Raw genomic sequence first — 23766 nt, forward strand, 5'->3', positions numbered from 1 at the left:
TGCCCACCTCGGCCTCCCAAAGTGGTGGGATTACAGGCCTGAGCCACCGTGCCTGGCCCAAGCCTGCTATTAATAAGTATTTTTATTTTTTAAATTGAGACAGGGTCTCATTCTGCCACACAGGCTGGAATGCAGAGGTGCAATCTTGGCTTACTGCAGCATCCACCTCCCCAGCTCAAGTGATCCTCCTACCTCAGCCTCCCGAGTAGCTGGGACTAGAGATGCACTCCACCATACCCAGCTAATTTTTTGTTTGTTTGTTTATTTGTATTTTTAGTAGAGAAGGGGTTTCGCCATGTTGCCCAGGCTGGTCTCAAACTCCAGAGCTGAAGAGATCCACCCACCTCAACCTCCCAAAGTGTTGGGATTACAGGTATGATCCACTGTCCCCAGCCTATTAATAAGTTTTTATAGTCAACATTTTAAAAGGTAGGAATCCACTAGATATACCAGCTTAACCAGCCATTTTCCTTGCTTAGGTGGGGTTTTTTTCCTTCACTTTCCATTGTTATAGATAACCCTGTAATAAACATCTGTGTGCAGATAACCCCTACTGTATTTAAGGTTACTCACATAAAACAAACTGCCATAGAGTAAATTCTTTTTTTCTTTATCTTTTTTATTTGAGATGGAGTCTCGCTCTGTCACCCAGGCTGGAGTGTGGTGGCGCGATCTCAGTGCACTGCCACCTCCGCTTCCCGCGTTCAAGTGATTCTCCTGCCTCAGCCTCCCGAGTAGCTGGGACTACAGGCGCCTGCCACCATGCCTGGCTAATTTTTGTATTTTTAGTAGACATGGAGTTTCACCACATTGGCCAGGCTGGTCTTGAACTCCTGACCTCAAGTGATACGCCCGCCTCAGCCTCAAAAAGTGCTGGGATTACAGGCGTGAGCCACTGTGTCCGGCCCATACAGTAAATTCTTGAGTCAAATGGTGTGAACATTTTGTGTCTACATACATACTGCACAAAATCATTTCTCCAAGCTATAAATACACTGGTAATAATTTTCTAAAACTTGCCAAAACAACTTAAAACCCACTGTCTAAATTTGCATTTGTTACTGAGACTGAATGTTTTTCCATATACTTGTGTTCAGGTCCTTTGTCTGTTTTACTTCTGGTATGTCCATTCCAATTTGGTTCTTTTTTTTTTTTTTTGAGATGGAGTCTCGCTCTGTCCCCCAGGCTGGAGTGCAGTGGCTCCATCTCGGCTCACTGCAAGCTCCACCTCCCGGGTTCATGCCATTCTCCTGCCTCAGCCTCCTGAGTAGCTGGGACTACAGGCGCCCGCCACCACGCCAGCTAATTTTTTGTATTTTTAGTAGAGACAGGGTTTCACCATGTTGGCCAGGATGGTCTCGATCTGCTGACCTCGTAATCTGTCCATCTCGGCCTCCCAAAGTGCTGGGATTACAGGCGTGAGCCACCACACCCGGCCTGTTTTTTCATTTTTTTGTTTGTTTGTTTTTTTTTTTGAGACAGGGTCTCACTCTGTCATCCAGGGTGGAGTGAAGTGACAAGATCATAGCTTACTGCAACTTTGACCTCCTGGGCTCAAGTGATCCTCCTGCCTCAGCCTCCCAAGCAACTGGGACTACAGGTGAGCAACACCATGCCAGGATGATTTTTGTATTTTTTTGTAGAGATGGGGGTCTCACTTTGTTGCCCAGGCTGGTCTCAAACTCCTGATCTCAAGCAGTCCTCCCAACTCAGCCTCTCAAAGTGCTGGGATTACAGGTGTGAACCACCACACTTGACTTCCATTCCAATTTGAAATTACTAAAATTAATCTACTAAAATTAAAGTCCTCACTTTGCTTTTACTATAAATGTTTTTTCTGTTCTATTAATATTATTTTGCTTATATAAATTTCTTAAACATAGAAGCGATTAAAAAGGTTTTTTTACTTTCTAAATTCTTGGTGTAAAAGCAAATAGCAGTCATATCCCTGAAGAGGTGTGATAAGACTGGATATTGGATTTCATAGTCTTATTTGTGTGTCTATAGAGTATAGTCCTTCATTCATTAGGAATTTATTTTAGTGTATGACTTAGGCGAGGCTCAAAGCTGATTTCTAATACTGCTAATCAATATAGCACTGAATCCTTTCCTTCCCCTTTGAGCTGTGGAACAGGCTTTATTAAAGATTCAGTATGCTTGTAGAAACACTACGTTCACCTCAGGGCATTCCTGGGCACCTCTGTATCACTCAACTAGTCCTACACTGTTCTTGCTACTTTATCTATACGTTTTAAAATATGACAGGGCTGGGCACAATGGCTTTTTATTGCATCAATTGAGGGGTAGCTGTTGGGATGTTCGTGGTTAAAATATAATTTCTGGGCTCTGACTGGGTTGCTCTTTAGTCTCTTGTTTTTAGGGTTTGGCAAGGGTAGGTTTACCTAGGTTGATGGAAAAGTCAGAGATGGGGTGGTTGTGGATTTAATCGGAAATAGTTCTTGAAATTGAGTGTATGTGCGTGCATGAGCATGGCTCACACCTATAATCCCAGCACTTTGGGAGGCCAAGGAGAGAGGATCTCTTGAAGCTAGAAGTTCAAGTCCAGCCTGGGTAACATCAGGAAACCCTGTCTCTACAAAATAAAAATAAAAATTAGCCTGGGCTGGGCACAGTGGTTCACGCCTGTCATCCCAGCACTTTGGGAGGTCAAGGTGGGCAGATCGCTTGAGGCCAGGAATTTGAGACCAGCCTGGCCAACATGGTGAAACCCTGTCTCTACTAAAAATACAAAAATTAGCCAGGTGTAGTGGCGCACAACTGTAGTCCCAGCTACTCTGGAGGCTGAGGCAGGAGAATTGCTAAAACTGAAGAGGCAAAGGTTGCAGTGAGCCGAGATCATGCCACTGCACTCCACCCTGAGTGACAGAGCAAGACTCTGGTTCAAAAATAAATAAATAAATATAAAAACAAATAAATAAATTAGCCAAGCACGGTAGCAAGCATCTGTGGTACCAGCTTCTTGGGAGGCTAAGGCAGGAGAATCACTTGACCCCAGGAAGAGGAGGTTGCAGTGAGCCATGATTGTGCCATTGCACTCCAGCCTGTGCAACAGAATGAGATCCTGTGTCAAAACAAAACAAAAAAATCCCCCCGCCAAAAAATAAAATACAATGGGGATAGTCCAGCACTCCTGTGGGTCAGACCATCTCCTCTGATGGTCTTACGTGCTTATTTTTTCCACTGAATTTTAGAACCATTTACTCATTTTTAGTTTTTACTCAGCCAAAGTATAATGCTTACCAGGAAAAAAAAAAAAAGGTTAAATTCAAATATCTCAAAATGGTAGCAATATTTTTGGCCAAAACAAAAATAAAAACAAGCCCTAGAAGGAAATACATTAAGTATTTATATAATACTAATAGTAGGAAGGGTCTTACTAAATTTACAATTATTACAGAAAATGTAAAGAAAAATGGATAGATTTTACTAAATATAAAATACAGAATATTTAGTGTATCAAAAAAGCCTACACAGGCCAGGCATAGTGGCTCACACTTGTAATCCCGGCACTTTGGGAGGCCAAGGTGGGCGGATCACCAGAGGTCAGGAGTTACAGACCGGCCAACGTGGTGAAATCTCATCTCTACTAAAAATACAAAAATTAGCCGGGAGAGGTGGCACACGCCTGTAATCCCAGCTACTCAGGAGACTGAGGCAGGAGAATCGCTTGAATCCAGGAGGCAGAGGTTGCAGTGAGCCAGGATTGCACCACTGCCCTCCAGCCTGGGCAACAGAGTGAGACTCTGTCTCAAAAAAGTCAACCCAACACAAAGGTGTATGTACGTGACAATTAAAAAGGCAAATGTGGCCAGGCGTGGTGGCTCACGTTTGTAATCCCAGCACTTTGGGAGGCCGAGGCGGGTAGATCACCTGAGGTCGGGAGTTCAAGACCAGCCTGACCAACATGGAGAAACCCCGTCTCTACTAAAAATACAAAAATTAGCCAGGTGTGGTGGCGTGTGCCTGTAGTCTCAGCTACTCAGGAGGCTGAGGCAGGAGAATGGCTTGAACCCAGGAGGCGGTGGTTGCAGTGAGCCAAGATTGTGCCATTGTGCTCTAGTCTGGGCAACAAGAGTGAAATTCTGTCTCAAAACAAAACAAAACAAAACAAAACAAAACAAAACAAAACAAAAAAACAGACAAATGTGATCGTGGATCCCTACTCCCATCCCTGCCCCATGCACCCTTAGAGACCTCCAGTGTCTTCCCACCACTCCAAAGGCAGACACCAACCCTCTAAACAGGACACCAAAGGCACCCCCAGCCTGGCCCCTGCCCACTCCTCCAGCCCCATCTCGCATCCCAAACATCCTCTTTCCACTGCCATCTGTGTCACACTCCCTCGTCTCTGTCTGGAAAGCTCATCCCAGCCCCACAAAGATCATGCCTAGCCCTTGAGCTGTTCCTAGATGATTCCTGTACATCCTAAGCTCTCCCCTTGACCCTCTCTTCCTCAGGAGGAAAGCTTCCTGACCCCCTAGCCCTGTGTCAGCTCAAAGCCAGGACAAGCAACAAAGGAAAAGATGATGAAGAAAAAAGGCTAAACTGCAGCTGCCAAGAAGATCAAATTAATGTGAATGTCCAGAGATACACGTGAGAGGTAAGGAGGGACCACTCTCACTGTTTAGGTTGCTGCACAAAGAAACTTACTAAGGGCTGGAAGCAGCGCTGAATTCATTAGCTCTGTGCCGCTGTGAAAATGGCCAGGACCCATACAAGTCAATATCTAACAAGATCCACTATGGAGGAAATCCAGATCGCAGAGCAATTAGGTTGCTGGACAGTGTCCGTTTGACATTGGTGATGAAAACCCAGTGACTAAGACTCTAGTCATAAATACATGCATGAGCACCCACGCACCCACACAGGTACACATGCACACACATGTACGCATGCACACATACACGTAGAGACCAGGCTGAGCCTGCCCCTCTTCCACTCTCAGAGGAAGCAGAGGCGGCGATCTGGTACCTACCGAGGCCTCAGCTGTGAGGTGGTGGCATAGGGCTCGATGAAGCTGTCCTGTTCAACACTGCTCACATCACTCTCAGACCGGGATCTCTGGCGAGGCTGAGGAATAGCAACCGTCCGCCCAGTCAATGTTGTTGCCAGAATGGCTGCTGCCAGAGCAGATCTGCGGACAAAAACATCCCATGGAGACAGTGAGACATGAACATTCCAGGTGAATGCTGAACAAGGTACACAAACTCATCAAGGCTTACCTTCTTCTGGACAGTGTTGACTGAGCATTTACTCTGCACCCATCATCTACCGCAGGCCATCAGACAATCTCATTTGATTCTCACACAACTGTATGACTACATATTATTGTCATCCCATTTTCCATAGAAATTAAATGACTTGTAAAGATTACCTAGCCAATAGGAGGTAGAACAGGGCCTCTAATCCAGGCAGACACAAAAGCCTACATTCAAGTAGTTTTCTTATTAGAATGGAAGATCAGAATGGAAAAAGAAAATGAGACATAGAAAGACTAAAATATTTAAAAGGGGACTTTAAAAATACTTGCGAATTACTCAGGAATATTTTACAGGAAAGTTAGAGTAAACAGATTTACCCTCCTGCCTAAAAAAGTAAAACAAGGCCAGGCGCGGTGGCTCATGCTTATAATCCCAGCACTTTGGGAGGCCGAGGTGGGTGGATCACGAGGTCAGGAGATCGAGACCAGCCTGGCTAACACGGTGAAACCTCATCTCTACTAAAAATACAAAAAAATTAGCCAGGTGTGGTGGCACGCACCTGTAATCCCAGCTACTCAGGAGACTGAGGCAGGAGAATCGGTTGAACCCGGGAGGTGGAGGTTACTATGAGCCTACATTGCACTACTGCACTCCAACCTGGGCAACAGAGCAAGTCTCCATCTCAAAAAAAAAAAAAAATAGTAAAACAAAACAAAAGACCACCGTCCCAGCTTGCTGCCTAGGAAAATTTCCAGGTCACAGCACAGGGAGGAGGAATGGGTGGAGCCGGGCAGACTCCCTGAGTTGTAGAGATGGAGCTGAGAGAATGTGTAGGATAGAGTGCCGGAAAGGAGAGAACTGCACAGAGAGAACGAGGAGATCTGCAGAAGGTCCCCTAGTTTCAGCAGGATACAGTGCAGCACACAAGTGTGAGGAAATTACCAGACAGTGGAGGAAGAACCATTCACCAGGATCAGAGGAGCAGTGCCAGGTGCTTACATACAGCCCAAGACGGCAGCTGCTCCCACCAGGAAGACTGGAGAAACCTATCATTCACAAGATGCTTGGTGCAGCACTCAGAAAGGTCTGGCCTGGGTACTGGGGAATAATTAGCCCTGGCTGGGCACTGCTCCACACCCCACCTAACAAATCATATAAGAAAGACCTGGCCAGGCACAGTGGCTCATATCTGTAATCCCAGCACTTTGGGAGGCTGAGGAGGGCGGATCATGAGGTCAAGAGATGGAGACCATCCTGGCCAACATGGTGAAACCCCGTTTCTACTAAAAATACAAAAATTAGCTGGGTGTGGTGGCACGCGCCTATAGTTCCAGCTACTCGGGAGGCTGAGGCAGGAGAATTGCTTGAACCCAGGAGGCGGATGTTGCAGTGAGCTGAGATCACGCCACTATACTCCAGCCTGGTGACAAGGCAAGACTCTGTCTCAAAAAAAAAAAAAAAAAAAGACCCAAAAGATCTGTTTCCAAGAAATTGAACTGCATCCCAGAACAAAGGTCAAGATATTTTAAGGAATACAAAACTATCCAGCACTCAAGGTAAAATTCACAACAAGATCTTATATCCACTTAGATAAGTAGGCATGCAAAGAGACAGCAAACCATGACCTATAATGAAGACAACCATCAACTGAAACCCACTAAGAACAGAACACATATGTTAGAATTGGCAGAAAAGCACATTCAGATAGTTATTACAGCTGTATTTCATATAATCAAAAAGCCAAGTAGAGACATGGACAATTACAAAAAGATCCGAACTTCATGAGATAAAAATGACAACATCAGAGATAGAAAGTATACTGGATGGGATTAACAGATTATATGTTGCAGAAGATCAGTAAAATTAAAGGCAAAAACAACCAAAAACAACCAAAATGAAATGGAGATGGAAAAAAAATTTTTTTAAAGAGCATCAATCAGGCCGGGCACGGTGGCTCACGCCTGTAATCCCAGCACTTTGGGAGGCCGAGGCGGGCGGATTACGAGGTCAGGAGATCAAGACCATCCTGGCTAAAACGGTGAAACCCCGTCTCTACCAAAAATACAAAAAAAAAAAAAAAATTAGGTGGGCGTGGTGGCGGGCGCCTGTAGTCCCAGCTACTTGGGAGGCTGAGGCAGGAGAATGGCGTGAACCTGGGAGGTGGAGCTTGCAGTGAGCCGAGATCGCGCCACTGCACTCCAGCCTGGGCGACAGAGCAAGACTCCATCTCAAAAAAAAAAAAAAAAAAAAAAGAGCATCAATCAGATGTGGGATAAAAACCACCATTTTTTATATTTTGGTTTTGGGGCTTTTTTTTGAGACGATCTCACTCTGTTGCCCAGGCTGGAGTACAGTGGCGCAATCACAGCTCAGTATAGCCTCAACCTCCTGGGCTCAAGTGATCCTCCCACCTCAGTCTCTTGAATAGCTGGGACTATAGGCACACACCACCACACCTGGCTAATTTTTATATTTTTTGTAGAGATGGGGTCTCAATAGTTCTCCAGGCTGGTCTGGAACTCCTGGGCTCAAGTAATCCTCCTGCCTCAGGCTCCCAAAATGTTGGGATTACAGGCATGAGCCACCACGCCCAGCTGCTGTTTTGTTTTAAATTACTACATTTTGGTGCAATTGTCACACAGCAATAAATAACTAATAGCCTTATCATCAAATGGTGCTGGAAAAATCAAATTTCCATATGCAAAAAAAAAAAAAAAATCATGGATCTATACCTTACACACTGATATGGTTTGGCTCTGTGTCATTACCCAAATCTCCTCTCAAATTGTAATCCCCATGTGTCGAAGGAGGAAAGTGATTGGATTATGGGGATGGTTTCCCCCATCCTGTTCTTGTGATAGTGAGCTCTCACAAGAGCAGATGGTTTTACAAATGGTAGTTTCTTCTGAGCTCTCACATGCTCGCTTTCTCTCATCTGCCGCCATGTAAGACGTGCCTGCTTCCCCTTCTGCCATGATTGTTAGTTTCCTGAGGATTCCCCAGCCATGCAGAACTGTGAGTCAATTAAATCTCCTTTGCTTATAAATTACCACATCTGCGGTAGTATCTTTACAGCAGTGTGAGAATGGACTAATACACACACCATCTACAAACACTAACTCTAAATGGATTACAGACCTAACTGTAAAGCCGAAAACCATAACACTTCTAGAAGAAAATATAAGAGAAAACCTTTGTGACCTTAGGTTAGGTAAATATTTCTTCAATATGAGATACTGAAAGCATGATCCATAAAAGAAAAAATTATAAGCTGGACTTCATAAAAATTAATAACTTCTGCTCTTTGAAAGGCACTGTTTAAGAGAATGAAAAGACAAGCCATAGATAGAGAGAAAAGACTTGCAAATCACATATTTGATAAAAGACTTGTATTGATACTATATAACGAACCCTCAGGATGCAATAATGGAAAACAAGCCAGGGCTGTGATGTCTCCAGGAAACCCACAGTCTTCACCCAGGTCTCTGCTTACGTCTCCTGGATGAAAAATGTCATTGCCTCCAACTGAACATGATCCGGAGTCCAACAGCCTTCCCAAGATGGTTCTTAGATCTGCAACAGGACTTGTGACCAACAAGGAATGCCCAATTTTTATAAATGGGCAAAAGATGTGAACAGATGCTTTACTAAAAAAGATATAAAGATGACAAATAAGCACATGAAAAAAATGCTCAATACCATTAGCCATTAGAGAAATGCAAAATAAGGCCAGGCGCGGTAGCTCACGCCTGTAATCCCAGCACTTTGGGAGGCCGAGGCGGGTGGATCACTTAAGGTCAGGAGTTTGAGATCAGCCTGGCCAACATGGCAAAACCACATCTCTACTAAAAATACAAAAATTAGCCGGGTGTGGTGGTGCATGCCTGTAATCCCAGCTACTTAGGAGGCTGAAGCATGAGAATCGCTTGAATCCAGGAGGCGGAGGTTGAAGTGAGCTGAAATTGTTCCACTGCACTCCAGCCTGGGTGACAGAATGAGACTCTGATCAAAAATAACACACTCCATCTCAAAAACAAAAAAACAAAAATAACCACAATGAAATACTAGTACACGCTCATGAAATGTCCAAAATTTTAAAAACTGACCAAGACAACCCCTTGTGCTCTTTTATTCTAAACTGGGCCTATGAGAATGGATTCCACAAAGGAGGGCAATAAGAAGGGTTGTTCTGTCGTCAACAAGGTTGTGACCAGAAAGCACACTATCAGCACTCATGAGCACACCTATGGAGTGTGCTTTAAGACACTGCCCCTGGCATACACAAAGAGATCTGGAAATTTCCCATGAAAGAGCTAGGAACTCCAGATGTGTGCATTGATGCCGGGCTCAACAAAGCTGTCTCAGACAAAGGAGTAAGGAATATCCCTCACCCTATCTGTGTACCACTGTCCAGAAAGCGTAATGAAGATGAAGATTGATCAAACAAGCTCTGTATATTGGTTAGCTATGCAACTGTCACCACTTTCAAAAACCTACAGTCAATGTGGATGAAAACTAACCACTGACTGTCCAAGTTATAAAAGACCACACACACACACACACACACACGCACTCACACACACAGACCAAACCAAGTGTTGGTGAGAATATGAAGCAACTGGACTCATATACTGTTGGTGGGAACATAAATGGGACAATGACCTTGTAAAATAGTTTGACAGTTCCTTAATAAATTAAATACCTGCCTAGTATAAGGCCCAGTTACAGATATTTACCCGAGAAATGAAAGTATATATCCGAACATTTGTGTATACATTTTTTTTTTTTTGAGATATAAGTCTCGCTTTGTTGCCCAGGCTGGAGTACAGTGGTGCGATCTTGGCTCACTGCAACCTCTGCCTCCAGGTTCAGGCGATTCTCGTGCCTCAGCCTCCCCAGTAGCTGGGACTACAGGAGTGCACCACCACACCCAGCTAATTTTTGTATTTTTAGTGGAGATAGGTTTTCACCGTGTTGACCAGGCTGGTCTCAAACTACTAAGCTCAGGTGATCTGCCCGCCTTAGCCTCCCAAATTGCTGGGATTAACCACACTCAGCCAGTGTGTAAATGTTTACAGCAGCCTTTTTCTAGTAACCAAAAATTAGAAACAAACTAAATATCCATCAACAGGAGAATGGATAAACAAACTGTGGCCTATTCATATAATGAAATACTACTCAGTAAGGAAAAGGATGAATTATTGACTCTCGGAACATGCGTGAATCAGAATAATCATGCTGAGTGAAGGAAGGCAGTGTATTTTATGTAATTCCACTTATATAAAATTCTAGAAAATACAAGCTAATCCATAGTGTGAGAAAGGAAATGAGAGGTTGCCTGGGGATGAACAGGAGCATGAAAGGTGGCAGAGAGGGGCAGGGGGAAGGAATTACAAAGGAGCATGAGGACCCTTGTCAGAATGATAGATATATTTATTATCTTTTTTTCTTTTTCAGAAGCTACCCTATTAATTATCTTTTTAAAATAAACTTTTTTAGAGGCAGGGCCTCACTCACAACAGCCTCACTGTTTCTCAGGCTGCAGTGCAGTGACATGATCATAGCTCACCGCAGCCTTGACCTCTTGGGCTCAAGTGATCCTCCAGCCTTAGCCTCCCGAGTATCTGGGATTGCAGACATGCACCATCATGCTCAGATAATTTATTTTCTTTTGATTTTTGCTATAGATAAGGATTTGCTATGTTGCCCAGGCTGATCTTAAACTCCTGGGCACAAGCAATTCTCCTGCCTCAGCCTCCCAGGATCAGTTTACCCTAGGAGTTCAAGACCAACTTGGGCAACATAGTGAGACCTCCATCTCTGCAGAAAATTTAAAAAATTAGCCAGGCATGGTGGTGTGCACATGTAGTCCCAGCTACTCAGGAGGCTGAGACAGGAGGATCGCTTGATGCTAGGGGGTTGAGGCTGCAGTGAGTCACGTTCGCACCAATGCACTCCAGCCTGGGCAACAGAATGAGACCATATCTCGAAAAAAACTTTTTGTTTTGGCCAGGCACAGTGGCTCACGTCTGTAATCCCAGGCACTTTGGGAGGCAGAGGCAGGTGGATTGCTTGAGCCCAGGATTTCAGCCTGGGAAACATGGCAAAACCCTATCTTTATAAAAAATAGAAAAATTAGTTGGGCATGGTGGTACATGCCTGTAGTCCCAGCTACCCGGGGGGCTGAGATGGGAGAACTGATTGAGCCTGGGAGGTGGAGGCTGCAGTGAGCCATGATTGCACCACTGCACTCCAGCCTGGGCAACAGAGCAAGATCTTGCCTTGAAAAAAAAATTAATAATTAAAAAACAAAAAAGAAAATGGGCTGGGCGCGGTGGTTGATGCCTGTAATCCCAGCACTTTCAGAGGCCAAGGCAGGCGGATTAAGAAAGAGGTCAGGAGTTTGAGACCAGTCTGGCCAACATGGTGAAGCCCCATCTCTACTAAAAATACAAAAATTAGCTAGGCGTGGTGGCATGTGCCTGTAATCCCAGCTACTCCGGAGGCTGAGGCAGGAGAATTGCTTGAACCTGGGAGGTGGAGGCTGCAGTGAGCCAAGATTGCGCCACTGCACTCCAGCCTGGGCAACAGAACAAGACTCCGTCTCGAAGGAAAAAAAAAAGAAAGAAAATTATGTGTATAATTCAAAATTCCCTGTTAACCTGAATACTTGGGCTTTAATGCTTTACATTTTTTTAAAATACTCATTGCATTCAATCATGAAATGTGAGAAGTTCATGCACCTGAAAAGGAGAGACCTCAAGTCAGTCCATTATCCTCAGAGACACCATATTAATTGCATCATTATGGAATCGTGGTAAACATTTTGAAGGACATGATTCTAACCACCCTACTTATACTTTTCTGGGCAGTTTGAGCAGTTCCAGGATCCAGTACTTGGAGGCTGAGCACAGGGGTGACCTCAGTGCCTGCTCATCTGATACTCACCTTGGTCTCTCTGGAGACGGGTTGGGGCTGCGGGGAGGAGGTGTGCGTGGCACAGCTGCCTTCGGAGCAACGCTGGCTGCAGGTAAAAGGCCATGGATGATGTGTTTCTGCACAAATGAAATCCAACAGAAGTCACTGGGTTGGGTCACTGGATCACCTGAGTCTTGTCACCACTCTCCCTGGGCCTGCAAGGGGACACCTGCACTGGCCACCCATGGATCCAAACCCATCAGAAGCCCACTCCTCCCCTGCCATCCCCAGTCCCCATCAGGCCAGACAAGTGCACACAGCCAAGGAGCATCATGATAGCTGCTCATTGTGTGGCCCTCTTGTCCTTCCCTCCTCAGAGCTTCCCTGGCTGTCGCCAAGAGTCACCCTCTAGCTCTTCCACGTGTCCCACAGCACTCCCTCCAGTGATGTCTCATGTGGCTCCCCCTGCAGAGCAGGGTGACTTCCTGAGAAGCAAGTGATATCCTTATTGTTTTTCGCTTTGTTTTGTTTTTGAGATGGGGTCTTGCTCTGTTGTCCAGAGTGGAGTGCAGTGGTACGATCATAGCTCACTGCAGCCTCAAACTCCCGCTTCAGCCACACGAGTAGACAGGACTACAGATGTTCACCACCATGCCTAGGTAATTTTTGTATTTTTTTGTAGAGACAGGATCTCACTACATTGCCCAGACTGGTCTCGAACTTCTAGCTTCAAGTGATCCTCCCACCTCAGCCTCCCAAAGTGTTGGGATTATAGGTGTGAGTGCTGCACCTGGCCCACTCTCTTATCTTTATCAATCCTGGAACTCTAGCATTGAGCACATTGCCTCACACCTCATAGGGGCTTAATATAAGCTTTTAGGTGGCTTATCTCCAAGATGAGAGTAATGAAAACTAGCTCCTATACACAATGAAAGTCAGAGAGCCCCGCTTTAGGTAACTGTAACTGGGAGTCTCTGAGACGTTTCTGGGTCTAGTCCAATCATTTTCTTGGCACGAGCCATTCATTCACACCTACTAGAGGCAAAACACCGTGACAGCAATGAAGAAACCTTGTCTTCATCCCCAAAGTGGTGAGAAGGGAGGAAAAACACCCAAATAATTATTACAGAACATAGAATTATGGAATGAGCCGGGAGAAAGGCTCTCACTAAAAATGAAAAAAAAAAAAAAGAGCATCAATGAGATGTGGGATAAAAACACTATTGTTTTCTATTTGAAGCCAGTAATTAGCACAAAGTGCTGGGGTGGGCAGGGAGGGAAGATTCCTCCAGGTCTGGGGCCAGCCTGGGAATTTCAAATGCTTTCCTTCGAGAAAATCACACAGGCGTTTAGACTGGGCTTTCAGAGATGCCCACTGGTCCCACATTTGGAAATGTGATGGAACAGCATTCTAGGAAGAGGGAATGGCATGAACAAAGGAATGGAGCAAGACATTGGTTGCAGTGCTCGGAAATCATAAGCACGATTCTCCGTTTTGCTAGAATAGAGGCATCTTCGAGGGTGGGGCTTGGGGGCATGGTGGGGACAATTCCCATGGGAAGGGCTCCCAGAGCAGATGGAGGAAATCCCAAGGCCTAGTGAGGAGCACCCACTGACAGTGGCCCCAGGAATGTTAGGTAGTGGTCAGCACGAGACACAAGGCTGGGAAGGGTGGCACAGAGTGGGGGCATCTTTCAGGAGTGAGGGATGGGCACACCTTCCAGTCATCTCCTACAGCCCCCACCACCGACTTGCACAGCCACCCACAGGAGTAGAAGCTCCAAGCAGTCTCTATCCAATACCCCCACTCTGTTTACCTCTGTGTGACGCCTGCCACCCTGTATTTGTCAAGTGATTCCACAGTTTCCATGTTTCCTCCCTGCCCCACTCCACCACCTGCTACACGACAAGAAAGGGTTTTTGTTTGTTTGCTTGTTTTGGAGACAGTCTTGTCTGTCACCCAGGCTGGAGTGCGGTGGCACGATCTTGGCTCACTGCAACCTCCACCTCCTGGGTTCAAGCTATTCTCATGCCTCAGCCTCCCAAGTAGCTAGGACCACAGGCATGTGCCACCATGCCTAGCTAATTTTTGTATTTTGGTAGAGATGGGGTTTTACCATGTTGGCCAGGGTGGTCTCAAACTCCTGACCTCAGGCAATCTGCCTACCTTGGCCTCCCAAAGTACTGGGATTACATGTGTGAACCACTGCACCTGGCCAGAAAAGGTTTTCTTAACTTTGAATCCCAAGGGCTGGCATCCAGCAGGTCCTCCAAAAAGGCTGCGTAAGATTTTTTTTTTTTTAAAGAGTGAATCCCCCCTCATACCATCACAATCATTCCTAACTATGGTCCCCTCGTCAATCCTGTCTCTACCGGGCATAAAAACCCTCACGGGCAGCACCACTCTCTCAACGGCAGGCAAATGTCCAGCATGGCATATCAGGCTGATATCGGTTGGTTCCTACCAAGTGTTATGGGATTTTTGGGGTGTCGATTTTTCTGGCCGGAACCTCTGTGGCCACAGTGCCTTTGCCTGAGTTCTTGTCCTGCATCCAGGAAGAATGAGGTACGCAGACAAGTGAAGGGTGAAGAAGAGTTTTATTTAGTGTTAGAAGAGCTCAGAGGAGTGGGTAGCTCCTCTCTGGAGACAGATTGTCCCACGAGCTCAAGCATTCAGCTCTCAACAGAGAGGAGGCCCTGGAGAGAGTGGCTCCTCTCCGCAGGCAAGTCATTCCAATGTCTCTGCAGGTCTCTGAAGCTCACAGCAGAATGTAGCTCCTCTCTGCTGGCAGGTGGTCTCTGCAGCTTTCAGCGGAGAAGGCACTCCTCTCTGCAGCCGGTCACCCCACCGTCTCCAGCTATCAGCAGAGAGGGTACTGCTCTCTGCAGCTGGTCATCCTGTCCCCTCGTCTCTACCGTCTTCATCCTCTGGCTATTCTCTGCGCTGCTCTGGCTGAGCCCAGGGTTTTTATGGACCTCAGAGGGGAAGAAGTGCATGCTGATTGGGCCATTGGCAGGCCCAGAAAAGGCTCCACGAGTTTCCACTCTGGTCAGAGGGACTGGCAGCCCAGCCCCAGCCTTCAGGCCCTCCCTGGCCTGAGGGTGTGGCCTGACTGGGGACCCCACCCATTTCCTCCTGTTGCCATTCATGGCTCCAGGTCTTGGCTCTGACTCCCCTCCAAGATCAGAGCAGTTGCTGGAGTGGAGAGAGGCCAGGCAGTGGAAGCAGACACCCCTGAGCCTGCAGGGATGGAGGGTGAAGGGGGCTGTCCTTCCTGGGATGGCCGATGGTACAGGCTGCAGAGATGCCCTGGTCCTGTGCCTGGGGGGCAGCCACAGCTGCACCTGGGAGCTCCCACCCCGCCAACTTGGAAGAGGCAGGGCTCCCACTTGTCCCCGGCTCCTGCCTGCACGGCTGCAGCTGCATCTGGAAGGGCAAATTCTGCCTGTTCCCGGCTCCCCCAGAAGCAGAGAGGCTCTGATCCACAGCTGCAGTTTGGGTGGCTGTAGCCCTGCCCAAGAGGGTGGGGCTCCTGCCTGCTCCGTAGAGCAGAAAGCCTGGGTCTGCAGCAGCAGTTTTCGGCTCCAGTCCCAACTCATGAGGGACGGGGCTTCCACCGGCTCCATGAAGTGTGCAGCCCTAGCCACACAGCGTGATGGCAGCAGCCACTGCCATCACAAGGACCCACATTCATTTCTTGCTTCCCCTCCTCTTCCTGGGCAGAGTCCCTGTGCTTCAGCACTCAGCGTGGGCTTCCATTTCCCAAACAGCAAATAATTCATTCTTTTTTAGGCCTTGGTATTTGCTGTCTTCTGCACCCAGAATTCTTTCCTTACTCCCTGCCAGGCCCAGGCCAACTCTCCAGGCTGACATCACTGCCCTTCTGGTACACACATCAACAGCAGTTCTTGTTTTACCATTGTGTACAGAATTATTTATGGGCTTGTCTATCCTACAGACCGTGTGGCCATAAGCTGTCAGTTGTGGGTATCAGCACACAGCAGGGACTCATTAATGTTTGGGGCTTTAAATAAAAACTCAGGCCAGATGCAGTGGCTCACACCTGTAATCCCAACACTCTGGAGGCCAAGGTGAGAGGATTGCCTGAGCCAAGGTTTAAGACCAGCCTGGGCAGCATATCCAGACCCCATCTCTACCAAAAAATATATATATATATATGTTTTTTTGAGGCAAAGTCTAGCTTTGTCGCCCAGGCTGGAGTGCAGTGGCACAATCTTGGCTCACTGCAACCTCTGCCTCTCGGGTTTAAGCGATTATCCCACCTCAACCTCCCGTGTAGCTGGGATTACAGGTGCCCACCACCACGCCCGCTAATTTTTGTATTTTTAGTAGAGATGGGGTTTCACCATGTTGGCCAGGCTAATCTTGAACTCCTGACCTCAAATGATCCGCCCACCTCAGCCTCCCAAAGTGCTGGATTACAGGTGAGAGCCACCTCGCGTGGCCTCTACAAAATAATTTTTAAAATTAGCCAGGCATTGAGACTTGGCAGAGTGTGAGGCAAAAAATAAAATAAATAAAAAATACCTAGGTGTGGTGGTGCACACCTGTAGTCCCAGCTACTCAGGAGGCTGAGGCAGGAGGATCACTTGAGCCCAAGAGGTTGAAGCCACAGTGAGCTATGATCATGCCACTGTACTCCAGCCTGGGCATCAGGACAAGACCCTGTCTCTAAAACTAAATTAAATAATAAATAAATATAAGAATCCCCTTGGCTGCTACGTGGAGAATGGACCTAGGGGAAGGGCGAGAGTGGAAGCAGAGAAACCAGCGAGGATCTGCCGCAGCAGTCCAGGCAGATGCTGGAGGCCGGGATGTGGGTGGAGATGGGAACAGCTGGCAGATGTATGTAGTGGGTATATCGGATGGGACTTGCTGATGGGGTGTACATGGTGGGTGGAGGAGGGAAAAATGAAGAATGACTATATCCAGCAGTGCAGCAGGTGTACGTCGTCCAGGAGTTAACTCCGGGCACGGGGACGAATGCAGGGTGCTCCTGTCCAACTGTGGCCGACCCTGGGGCAGAAGATTGTTAAGGCCGGGCACAGTGGCTCACGCCTGTGATACCAACACTTTAGGAGGCTAAGGAGCTCAAGACCACCATAGGAACATAGCAAGATCCCTGTTTCCACAAAAATATTGAACAATTAGCCGGGAGTAGTGGCGCGCGCCTGTAGTCTCAGCTACTCGGGAGGCTGAGGTGGGAAGATCGCTTGAGCCCAGGAGTTCGAGGATGCAGTGAGCTATGATCGCACCACTGCACTCTAGCCTGGGCGACAGAGCGAGACCCTGTTTCTTAAAAAAAAAAAAAAGTTTAGAACACGAAAAATCAATGCTTCCTCAACTGAAAACCACTTTCTCTTGTGCCGCCCCCTTGACTGGATCTCAGGCCAAACCCCAAACCGCCCCAACCCTTTACCCCTAATTCCCGGCCCCACAGAGCCCCACGCGCGGCGGGCGAGCATCTACTTACGAAATGGCTCCTGCGGCCTCTCCGAAATCCCAGGAGCATCCTTGCAGCGCGAGGAGAATGGACCGGGGGCTGGACTCAGCAGCAGATCTACCCACAGCCAGGGACCACTCCCTAAAGCCCGCCGCAGGCCCAGCCCCTCACGCTTTCTCTTCGCAATGGACTTTGCAGCAACCACGTCGGCCATTGGCTCAGCTCGGCCCTCGACCAATCAGAGCTAAGGTTACTTCCACACCGGTCGTTCTTGGCAACCAGCGGGTACCGTTCAAATCCCCGCCAGGGCGGAAACGTCCGCCCTTATCCGTTCTCTTATTGGCCAGATTAGACGTCCATTTCTGACGCCACAGCCTATCCGGCGCTGCGGGAGGCGGAGGGCGGGCTGGATGAAGGACTGGGCGAGCACCGAGGGCGTGAACCCGGAAGGTGGCGCGGCCGCCAGTAACATGATCTCTAGACTGGGACGGTGGGGTTCCTGCCGGCTGTATTCGGGCCTTGGACTGGACTGAGGAGCTACGGCGCGGATCCAGCTGGGGTATCAGGGGCTAGGCACGTGATGAAAATGAAGGACGCGGACACCAGGACAGGAATCTCCTGGTTCTTAGAGAATTTATTTCTCCACAAATAATTGGCAAACGGGATCTCGCTGTATTGCTCAGGCTGGTCTCGAACTCCTGGGCACAAGCGATCCTCACGCCTCAGCCTTGCCCAATGTTGGGATTACAGACGTGAGCTACCATGCCCAGCCCGGGATTCTTTTAAAACTTAAATGATCGTGCCTCTGGCCTTATTGGAATCCAATGCCATTACCACCTCCACCACCACACATCCCCTCTCCAGCCATCCTGGCCTTCATTCAGGCCTTTGTGTTTTCTTTTTTTTTTTTTTTTTGAGACGAGTCTTGCTCTGTCGCCCAGGCTGGGGTGCAGTGGCGCGATCTCGGCTCACTGCAACCTCCGCCTCCCGGATTCAAGCAATTCTCTGCTTCAGCCTCCCAAGTGGCTGGGATTACAGGTGCCCACCACCAAGCCCGGCTAATTTTTTTGTGTTTTTAGTAGAGACGCGGTTTCACCATCTTGGCCAGGCTGGTCTTGAACTCCTGACCTTGTGATCCACCCGCCTCGCTCGGCCTCCCAAAGTGCTGGGATTACAGGTGTGAGCCACCGCGCCCAGCCCGTGTTTTCTTATTAGTAATTATAAAGGGAATCTTATTTGACAGTTCTTTGACAAATAATTCAGTCTGCAGAGGGGATCCTGCCCCAGAGGCCCTGGCTTGGAGTGGAATGCAGGGCCGTGTGCGGGAGAGCCTGCTCAAGTGCCGCCTGGCTTTTCCCTCCTTAGGTGGAGACCATCCATGGAAAAGAACCCCCCTGATGATACGGGCCCTGTGCACGTGCCTTTGGGGCATATTGTGGCCAATGAGAAATGGCGCAGGTCACAGCTGGTACAGGAGATGCAAGGTCGGTGGGCTGCCCTCTGCCAGCCCTTTCCTCCCCTGACATATTAAAAAAAAAAAAAAATCTGCCTATTATTGCCATCTTTTCATCCAAAGCTCATGGAACTCATTTTCTTCTCTGTATTTTAAGGGAGAATTAAGCTCATTTTCGAGGATGGCTTGACACCAGACTTTTATCTGTCGAACAGATGCTGCATTCTTTATGTCACCGAAGCTGATTTGGTGGCAGGAAATGGCTACAGAAAGAGGCTTGTTCGGGTTAGAAATGTAAGTATTAGGCTGGGTGCCGTGGCTCACGCCAGTAATCCCAGCACTTTGGAAGGCCAAGGTGGGTGGATCACCTGAGGTCAGTGGTTGGAGACCAGCCTGGCCAACATGGTGAAACCCTGTCTCTGCTAAAAATACAAAAATTAGCTGAGTATGGTGGCACACGCCTGTAATCCCAGCTACTAGGGAGGCTGAGACGGGAGAATTGCTTGAGCCTGGGAGGCAGGGGCTGTAGTGAGCCAAGATCACGCCACTGCACTCCAGCCTGGGCAACAGAGTGAGATTCCAACTCAAAAAACAAAAAACAAAAACAAAAAAGAAATGTAAGTATTGGATTAAAGAAACTCAAACATTGATTTGTCTCACCCCACCCTTCCCTCCATCCCTTGGTATCATTTATTTAAAATCACAGGTCAGGCACGAAGTGATAGCATTCTTAACCTGAAAAGCAATTTGGTTGCAAAATGACTTACTGTCTTTTTTCCTTTCAAGTCCAATAATCTTAAAGGAATTGTAGTCGTTGAAAAAACCCGGATGAGTGAACAATACTTCCCAGCCCTACAGAAGTTTACTGTGCTGGACCTTGGAATGGTGCTGCTTCCAGTGGCCAGCCAGATGGAAGCATCCTGCCTCATCATCCAGTTGGTGAGTACCGATTCCTACACCTTCGTGGTAGTCCTGTCCTCATGGACACTCAGCTGCTCTCCAGAAGCAACCATCAATCCAATCTATGTCATTCTCTGACTTGGTTTATAAAATCTCTTCGAGGAATTTAAATGCGGAAGCTGCCTCTGCAGCCAGCTCAGCTTGTCACCCACTCCAGGCAAGTGTATCACAAAGTATACAAGTTGGAGACCTGATTTTAGATTCTCAGGGTGTGATGGCTCCATCAGTCATTATCCTGCCCTTTCGCTGGTGAAAACGTCAACCTAGAGGCCAGGCGTGATGGCTCATGCTTGTAATCCCAGCACTTTGGGAGGCGGAGGCGAGAGGATCACTTGAGGCCAGGAGTTCGAGACCAGCCTGGCCAACATGGCAAAACCCTGTCTCTACTAAAAATACAAAAATTAGCTGGGCGTGGTGGTGGGTGCGTGTAATCCCAGCTGCTCTGGAGGCTGAGGCAGGAGAATCACCTGAACCGAGGAGGCGGAGGTTGCAGTGAGTGGAGATGCTCCATTGCACTCCAGCCTGAGCAACAGGAGCGAAACTTTGTCTCAAAAAAAAAAAGAAAGAAAGAAAATGTCAACTAGAAGCTGCTTTGTCTCATCCCGTATTTTTGTTAAGCATCAGCACCTTGTGCAAGTTTTTTTTTTTCCCTTTTTTTTGAGGCGGAGTCTCGCTCTGTCCTACAGGCCAGAGTGCAGTGGCACAATCTTGGCTCACTGCCATCTCCACCTCCCGGGTTCAAGCCATTCTTCTGCCTCAGCCTCCCGAGTAGCTGGGACTACAGGCACGCACCACCACACCCGGCTAATTTTTGTATTTTTAGTAGACAGGGTTTCACCATATTGGCCAGGCTGGTCTCAAACTCCTGACCTCATGATCCGCCCACCTTGGCCTCCCAAAGTGCTGGGATTACAGGTGTGAGCCACCATGCCTGGCCAGTTTTTTTTTTTTTTTTAGATAGGGTCTTGCTCTGTCATTCCAGCTGGAGTGCAGTGGTGCAATCTTGGCTTACTGCAACCTTTGCCTCCTGGGTTCAAGCGATTCTCCTGCCTCAGCCTCCCTAGTAGCTGGGATTACAGGCACCCACCACCATGCCTGGCTAATTTTTGTATTTTTAGTAGAGATAAGAGTTTCACCATGTTGGCCAGGCTAGTCTCAAACTCCAGACCTCAGGTGATCTGCCTGCCTCAGCCTCCCAAAGTTCTGGGCCACCGCACCAACCAACACTTTTTTTTTGAGATGGAGTTTCGCTCTTGTTGCTCAGGTTGGAGTGCAATGACGCAGTCTCGGCTCACTGCAACCTCCTCCTCCTGAGTTCAAGTGATTCTCCTGCCTCAGCCTCCCGAGTAGCTGGAATTACAGGTGCCCGCCACCACGCCCAGCTAATTTGTATTCTTAGTAAAGACGGGGTTTCTCCATGTTGGTCAGGCTGGTCTCGAACTCCCGACCTCAGGTGTTGTGCCCGCCTCAGCCTCCCAAAGTGCTAGGATTACAGTCGTGAGCCATCGCGCCCGGCCGCCAACACTTATTTTTAAAATCAGTTTAGTAGCTTACGCCTCTGATCCCAGCATGGGGAACATCAATTGTGTGTGTGTGTTGTTTGTTTTTTTCACTTTTGTTTTCTCTGTTATGTGTGTGTTGTTTTTAAATCACCCCCTCTGATGTGGAGCTAGAGTTGAGAGCCACATTGAAGATGCAAGCAGCCATGAATGGTTCACAGATCCCTCTCTACCATATCCCTTGAGTCACCGTTCCTAACTTTCCTTGATATAACACTGTTGCCTGCCTTAGTATAACCACCACTAACTAGACCAGGTTTCTCCTTTGAGGCAGGCTTCCTGCAGCTTCTGCGTGAAGTGGCCTAGTTTAGGTGTAGCTATCATTTAATCCTGCACAACTGAAATGTTTCTTAATGGACCAACAGAAAGTGTTTGAATTACTCTGTGTGTTTTTCTAAACATTCTGAAAACGCACATTTTTGTAAATTAATGTCTTAACTCCTTTATGTGGTTCACCTTTCAATAATTTTACTGATGTCTGAGAAATTATATTCATGATACATGAAAGCATTTGTTCCCGTAAGTCAAGCTGAGCCAAATGGAAAAACGCAATTTCTACAAAACATATTTTAAGAAAACGGCCAGTCCTCCAGAGGGCGCTCACGTGCTGTTGCTTTCATTGCGGTTCAGGTTCAAGAGCAAACCAAAGAGCCCAGTAAGAACCCTCTTCTCGGGAAGAAACGGGCCCTGCTGCTGTCTGAGCCTTCGCTCCTTCGAACCGTGCAGCAGATCCCAGGAGTTGGAAAAGTTAAAGCTCCCCTTCTCCTCCAGAAGTTTCCAAGCATCCAGCAACTGAGTAATGCTTCCATTGGGGAACTGGAGCAGGTGGTCGGACAAGCAGTGGCACAGCAGATCCATGCCTTCTTCACGCAGCCCAGGTGAGGGCTGGCCTCAGGGCCACGGCATCTTCTCCCGAGACCACAAACACCAGGATCTTGTTTTCAGCTTTAAAAACCAAGAGAATGGGCTGGGTGCACTGGCTCACGCCTGTAATCTCAGCACTTTGGGAGGCCGAAGACAGCGGATCATCTGAGGTCAGGAGTTCAAGACCAGCCTGGCCAACATGGAGAAACCCCTAAAAATAGGAACAATTAGCCAGGCATGGTGACAGGTGCCTGTAATCCCAGCTACTTGGGAGGCCGAGGCATGAGAATCACTTGAACCCGGGAGGCGGAGGTTGCAGTGAGCCGAGATCGTGCCACTGCACTCCAACCTGGGCGCCAGAGCGAGACTCCGTCTCAAAGAAAACAACAACAAAAAAAAAAAAGAAAAGAAAAAGGATTTCCTCTAGCAGCAACCAGTGAAAGATGAGGCGAGGCTTGAATGGAGCCCGTGGGTCGTCCTGCCTTAGCGTCTGAGTTCAGCTTGTGAAGTTAGTGGGCCGCAGAGGGCACTGCCTTCATTCTGCTAAGATGAAAAGGGCTGGTGGGATCTTCGCAAGAGAGTCAGGGACTCACACTCAGCAAAAAGCATTAGGGCCGATTTTAATGCGCGACCTTGGCCTGCATCTGTCATGGAAAGTGCCTTCTAAAAAGCTTCAGTGGTGGATGTGACCATCTGAAGGAAACAAATGTACAAGGAAGCACTGCGTATCCTAAGCCCTGTGTTCCCGGAGTTTCACCTGCTGTTCATCAGGTCTGGCCTTCATATACCTGTACTGCGAGGGCTGCTTCCAATGTAAATAAATAACTGCGCAACAGTTCCTTCCTCCTTTCCTTTGTTCCTCCCTCCCCCCCGCCTTTTTTTTTTTTGGCAGATGTACAGTTTGTTTATAATCACTGTGTATGTCTTCTGCACACAGAAAGTATGAAGTCTGAAGTTCCCACTTAAAGTTGAAAACTCGACGGCCGGGCACAGTGGCTCACACCTGTAATCCCAGCACTTTGGGAGGCCAAGGGGGGTGAATCACAAGGTCAGGAGATCCAGACCATCCTGGCCAACATGGTGAAGCCCTGTCTTTACTAAAAATACAAAAATTAGCTGGGTGTGGTGGCACACACCTGTAATCCCAGCTACTCGGGAGGCTGAGGCACGAGAATCGCTTGAACCCAGGAGGTGGAGGTTGCAATGGGCCGAGATTGCACCACTGCACTCCAGCCTGGATGACAGAGTGAGACTCCATCTCAAAAAAAAAAAAAAAATTTAAAGTTGAAAACTCAACATGCATGAGGCAGAACAGGCTGTGTTTG

The 23766-nt window shown here is 47.8% G+C and overlaps 2 protein-coding genes across 5 annotated transcripts in view; one reads left to right on the forward strand and one right to left on the reverse strand.

Annotated features, from left to right (window-relative positions):
• Positions 1-17837, reverse strand: part of CEP89 (centrosomal protein 89) — a 94267-nt gene extending 76430 nt beyond the window's left edge. The window contains exons 1-3 of the mRNA XM_034946500.3: positions 17636-17837; positions 12171-12277; positions 4997-5155 (exon numbers count right to left, since the gene is read on the reverse strand). Coding sequence (XP_034802391.2) covers positions 4997-5155; positions 12171-12277; positions 17636-17674 — 305 coding nt within the window. The 5' untranslated portion in view covers positions 17675-17837. The remainder of the gene's footprint in view (positions 1-4996; positions 5156-12170; positions 12278-17635) is intronic.
• Positions 17838-17969: 132 nt separating this feature from the next.
• On the forward strand, positions 17970-23276 carry FAAP24 (FA core complex associated protein 24). Of its 4 annotated transcripts, none has more exons than XM_063599542.1 (5): positions 17970-18164; positions 18971-19089; positions 19216-19352; positions 19845-19997; positions 22208-23276. In XM_063599542.1, the coding sequence occupies exons 2-5, from the start codon at positions 18984-18986 to the stop codon at positions 22457-22459; spliced, it is 648 nt and encodes a 215-aa protein (XP_063455612.1). In that variant the 5' UTR covers positions 17970-18164; positions 18971-18983; the 3' UTR covers positions 22460-23276. The 4 variants fall into 4 exon arrangements, with proteins under 4 accessions (XP_063455612.1, XP_063455614.1, XP_003816251.2 ...); XM_003816203.5 differs by having other exon boundaries at positions 17991-18147; XM_063599543.1 differs by having other exon boundaries at positions 17995-18178.
• Positions 23277-23766: the final 490 nt, after the last annotated feature.

Source organism: Pan paniscus, chromosome 20 (genome assembly GCF_029289425.2).
Source record: "Pan paniscus chromosome 20, NHGRI_mPanPan1-v2.0_pri, whole genome shotgun sequence".
In the NCBI taxonomy this organism is placed as follows: domain Eukaryota; kingdom Metazoa; phylum Chordata; class Mammalia; order Primates; family Hominidae; genus Pan; species Pan paniscus.